Raw genomic sequence first — 5,563 nt, 5'->3', positions numbered from 1 at the left:
GGCAGGTGGTGGGAAATGGAAGAAGATGGAAGTGTTGGAAGGAACAGGGACAGGCAGGTGAATTAAAGAGGATAAATACAAAACTGGAGCATTTTATCCCTCCTGGGTGTGTGCAACCACTCAACGGCCTTGCTCCTCGCTGCAAGAGACTGACAGTCACAAAAAGCAGGGCTTCAATTATCACACTCACCTTTAATTCAGTTTCTCCAAACTCAAGTGTGAGAATGAAGCCACCTTCACTACCAAAAGCTACTGGGAAAGCACCAGACGTTCTCCTTGCCCCACTTGCCAAATATTCATTACTACAGGCTCTTGCACGACAGCAGCAACGGACCAGGGGGGGGCAAAGGAAAGGGTCACTACCTCACTGGGGGAGAAACCCCTGAAAAGTGCTGTTCTTTGCTGCTTTTCCAGACCCCACCTCCAGGGTTTCCTTATCTCCTCAAATATTTAAGCTATGCAACGCTGCAGTTGGGAAAGGCTGCATCTGGGGGTGATTTTTTTTGGTTTTAAAACCAGCCAGTGGGCAATAAACTGAGCAGAATTGCAGCACTGGTGGCACCCATCAGTCACTTTAGTCCTGTGCATTGCTTAAGAAGGAGCCCAGGGTGGAAGAGTCCTAAGAAGTTATGGGGTAAGTCTACAAGCCACAAAACGAGCTTTTCTTCACAAATTAGCAACCCTCAGCTCCGCGGCAGTAACGAGCCGTGGGCAACAAGCAACAGAAACCTTGGAGATTTCAAGCAGTTTTTATTCTGCAGCAGGGAATGGGGAAGGAGCCGTGGGGAGCTGGAGAAATGCAGCCCCCGAAAATGCCCCAGCTCCAGCAGCCGCATGCAGCGTTCTCGGGGGGGTTCTGCATCAAGGGTAAAGCACTCAGACTGCTGCCTTTCAGCCCCAGTCCCTCAGTTAAACAGGAACTTAGGGGGGAAAATAATAAATCTTGTTTTCAGAACGTCTAAATCACCGTCATGCAGAGGACACCACCTCCCCTGGAAGGTTTTAAGGGGTAGAAACAACCTGAACTAACACACTTTTTCATGTCTCTTTGAAAGTCCAACAGCGTTGCCGTGACAAAACCTCATGGAGGAGAGACCAGTTTGGCACCTTGACCCAGCACGAGAGAAACTGGATTTAGCTCAGGTCAGCAAAGCTCCAGTGCTCAGTGAAAGCAAGGGCCCCACCATGCTCTGCCCTGCAGCCTTTGGCAAACAAATCCTCTAGGTTATTCCCCAAAGACATTCTCACACGGGGACTAAATGCCTTTCCCCTCCTAATTCCAACCACACAGCAATTTCCAGAAGCCTGTTGGGTTTGAAGTCCTCTACTGCAGCAGATGAGGGAAGGAGGGGAGGGAAAGAGAGAAGGGATGCCTAGAGAAACATGAAGGAAAGGAAATAACTCTGCTTGTCCATGCTTGAAATCTCCATTCTCCTACCTGGCAAGTCTCTCCTTATCCGCTGAACTCTGTTCATCATCAGACCTAAAAATAAAATCAGCCAGCTAAGCTAAAAATGGAAAAAAAGTTTAAAAGAAATGAAAAATGGGAAGATGTACTAGGAAACCCAGCCTACAGACACGTCTGTTTTGCAGAGGAGCAGTTCCATAAAACAAAGCAGTCATTAGTTTGCAACATTTCACATTGAACGGGTGCCCACTATCTGCAGCGGTTGGAGGTTTTAAGACTCTTACCAGGACTGCAAAATAGGCAATAGCTCTGCATTACATATAAATGAGGGGCAAATTATTCCAGGTAAGATTAGAAGATTAAAGGGAAAACTAGGAACTAAGGTCCCAGTCACATTAAACTAACCTGTCCTTAAAGAAAAAAAATTAAAAAATCAATAGCCTCTTTGGTAGCATTAACAAATCAGAAAAGCAGGTAAAAAACCAGCCAAAATCCACAGACAGCGTAAGATTCACAGCTAAAACCACACGTTTTTGTAACACTGCCACACAGACACCACTGAGGACGAGACAGCCAAGGTGGCTACAGGACAAGGAGCACACGGACGTCACGAGCACCATCTCCAACCCCCACCAGCCTCACACACCCCCAGCTTTTGGGGAAGAGGAACCCGCAAACCTTGTTTTACAGATTCCGATGGTAAGTTTTCCCCCTTGAGGTTTGGCTGCCTTGGGAAACAAATAATTCCCCCAAAAGCCACCGCTGGCAAAGGAGAAGGTACCCCAGGTGTTGAGTGAGACAGGCATCCAATCCCTCATGGGCTGAGCCCCTCAATCATACATTGGGGGTTTATGGAGTAGGGGAGGGGGTTTTGCATCAGCCAGCTGTGACACCCGGCCACTCCCAACAGGTTTTAGCACAGTACTTCAAGAAAAAAATAATTAAAAAAGGAGTCACGTTCACTTCTGTGCTGCTTTTGCCTTGCACCATGGGAGGAGGGAGGGATGTACTGGGAAATGAGGGCTGGGGGAGCACGGTGGTCCCACAAACAGCCACCAAGGGAGCGGGGTCACCTCCTACAGCCTCATGGGGTGTCGCCACACCACCCCCCCCCAGGACTGTCCCTGCTCTTCACCCCCTGCCACTGCCCTTCTTGCTCCAGCCAGTAACTAATCTCTATATTAAAACACCCAGGAGCTGCTGATGCCCCACGGGAGCTCTGGGACTCTCTGGGACATTCAGTGGGTTTGTGTTTTAATTTAATTTATTCCTTCCTCGCCCACCGTGTGAGCATGAACCAGGGTGATCAAAGGCCACACCACACCAGGGTGACAGGGAGCTGAGGTCCTGCTCCAGCTCTGGCATCACACAGCCAGGAAGCAGAAATTTTAATGGCCATGAAGTTGTTCAGCACCTACAGAATCTGCTATCAAAGGCCACACCACACCAGGGTGACAGGGAGCTGAGGTCCCACTCCAACTCTGGCATCACACAGCCAGGAAGCGAAATTTTTAAGGGCCATGAAGTTGATCAGCACCTACAGAATCTGCTTTTTTTTATTTTTTCCAGTATTTTGCATTCTCTTTGCACTTAAAACATATTATCAGGGTCTGCCGTACCTTAAGTTCTCAGAGTTTATGACTCGTGCCAGGGAACAAGCGTATTCAGTGGCAAATATTTTTCTAATTTGATGGATTTTGGAACAAGTCAAAGCACACAACCCCCAATTTCAGGTCTTTCTGAAGCCCCTCCTGAAGACAAGGCATTAAATGCAGCCTCTTGGCCATTACTCCATATTTGCTCACTTTATCTCTCAGCAAGACACAGCACGACGTGCTGAGGGGACACCCTGGAATATACATAAAAGAACTTCACTTTGGCAAAACCATTACACCTCAACACAAAATAAACCCATGAAATATTTAAATTGAGTTCCACGGCCTTCAGCAAGCTGTTGGAATGGCGTGAGGCCAGTCCCAGCACTAGAAGGGACAGAACTACTCTCAGACACTCACAAATAAACAACGGGAGCCCACGTGCTGCCCTAGAACATCTCCGTACACCCCGATCTCCAGGAAAACCCCTTTCACAGGGAGAGCTTCTTCCCCAACTCCCCCCCAAAACACACAAACCACAACATTTGCCAGGAAACCCTGTTTTGAGTAAAAGTTGAACTAAACACAAAACTTGTCTCTTGAGCAGGAGAAAAGAAGGAGAGTCCAAGCTGAAAGAGACGTTAAAAAAGAAGAACATAATTTCACAACAAACTGGTCCATAAAAACATGAAGGAAAATGTTTGGATCCTTTGGTGCACCTTCCCTCGAAGGGAGACAATCTAAGGGCTAAAGGGTGCTGCAGGATCTCTCCTACACTAAGGTGGGTTGGCACCAAAAGCTTCAAAAACGGCACCGGGGCAGATTCTTACCTGGCAAATCTCTCCTTATCGTTTGGCATCGGGTCATCATCGCATCTAGGAGAAGGGGGAGAGGAAGAGGAGTTCTTAAAGCGTCTCCACTTACTTCTTGCCCAAAGAATCAAGAGAACAAGGTTTAATAAATGACCCAAAAAAGGGCTGGTGTTAAAAAGGCAAACCCTGCTGTGCGCAGGCAATCCAGAACCACACCCTGCATCTATCCAGTTAAAAGACTACAGTTTAATTATTTTTATTGCTTTGATGACCTTTTCCACATCACATTCCTATCAAGGACAGCGGCATCGCACTCAGTAATTTAAAAGCCACCCCGTGGTCAGCTTTAACAGCCTGGAAGGTCTGGACCTGCGATATCATTTGAGTTGTCCTGCCCTAAATCATGTAGAGAGACTACAAATAAATGCTGCGAGCTCTTCCAACCCTTCTGGGCTCCATATGGGTGGGGAGAGGAGACGCCTGCAGCCCCGCCAGCTCCTGGGGAGTAAGGATGTCTCTGTAATTGAAGCATCCTCACAACAGATGAGAATGAAGGGACGCGTGTCTGAGGCCCCACCAAAAGCTCAGCATCGCGCCGCGGGGCCGATAAGCCCTTTGGCAGAAGATTCTTCTTTTGGCCAGAGCAAGGCTCCCACAGCGCCGGGCTGGAACAACCCACCAGGGCTGGAAGCATTCACAGAAACTATTTAATCTTTGGAGATGTTGGTATCCACCACAGCAACATCACCACGGAGTTGGGGCTCACGAGGCTCCCTTCAGCTCGTCTCACCACCAGGGAGGCCTGGGATGGAGCCTCCATCCAAACCAGTAAGGGGATCCCCTCCCACCACAGCCCCTTCCCCGGGTTCGCAGCCCCCACGTGCACAGCAGCTTGGAGGGAAGGAATATTTGCTGACGAGGAGGAAGGGGAGAACTTGAGGAAGAGGAGCAACTGCCTCCTTCAGGCTCCCCCCGCGCTGCTGGAGAGGAAAAGCCACAGGAGCAGCAGGGCCTGCTCCAGGGGAAACACACCAGGACCACACAAGGGGAACCTCTGGATGCAACGTGCTCCCTCACCTGAGGAATTTACTGTTCCCTTCTCCGTCATCATCAAAATCCAGCCTGAAAAACATGAGCAAGAAAGTAATTATTAACCAAGCAATTTGTCCTTCACAGGTTGCTTTTTCCATCTGTCCCTACAGGGATGCAGACGATTCCTGAAAGGAAGATTTAATTAATCTCAAGTGCTAACGTGGAACAACCCACAAAGTTTAGAAGGAGGGGTTCCTTGATGTATCTGTCAGAAAAAAAAGTGAGGAAACAGCCCACTTGGAGCACCCACTGCATCCCAACCTCCCGTTCCACACACTCTGGATGTCCCAGCAGCGAGGGTGCCACAACCCGAGGGACCAATCCCCAGCCCACAAAGGGAGCACTCCCAGCTCAAAAGCTCAGATATATGTCATTTAAAACAACAAAAGGAGGGCAAAAATGCTCCAGGAGTTAAAGTTCAGGCTGGTGCCCCACGTGGTTAGCGTCCTTGGTCCCACAGCAGACAGCGTCACCGTGTTTGCTGTAACGGGGTCAAAAAAACCCCAATTTCTAACAAGTGTAGGTGGGAGGACGGAGGAAAAGCTTTTCCCTGCACTTCCCTTCGGGATGGAAAAGCTTGGAAAGCTGGCTGCAGCCCGTGTGTGGGTAAATGAAGTGAGAGGAATAAGTAGCAGACAGCGTGGGAGGAGCTGCAG

General features: G+C 49.0%; 1 protein-coding gene across 1 annotated transcript in view; it reads right to left on the bottom strand.

Moving 5' to 3' along the window:
- The window catches only part of ARNT (aryl hydrocarbon receptor nuclear translocator), a gene marked incomplete at its 3' end in the record, with an annotated part of 33,965 nt that overhangs the window by 8,669 nt on the left and 19,733 nt on the right, over positions 1-5,563 (bottom strand). Inside the window, exons 3-4 of the mRNA XM_014960832.1 lie at positions 4,893-4,937; positions 3,834-3,878 (exon numbers count right to left, since the gene is read on the bottom strand). Coding sequence (XP_014816318.1) covers positions 3,834-3,878; positions 4,893-4,937 — 90 coding nt within the window. The remainder of the gene's footprint in view (positions 1-3,833; positions 3,879-4,892; positions 4,938-5,563) is intronic.

Source organism: Calidris pugnax, unplaced genomic scaffold (assembly GCF_001431845.1).
Source record: "Calidris pugnax isolate Ruff unplaced genomic scaffold, ASM143184v1 scaffold469, whole genome shotgun sequence".
Taxonomy (NCBI): Eukaryota; Metazoa; Chordata; class Aves; order Charadriiformes; family Scolopacidae; genus Calidris; species Calidris pugnax.
This window is presented reverse-complemented; position numbering and strand designations above follow the sequence as displayed.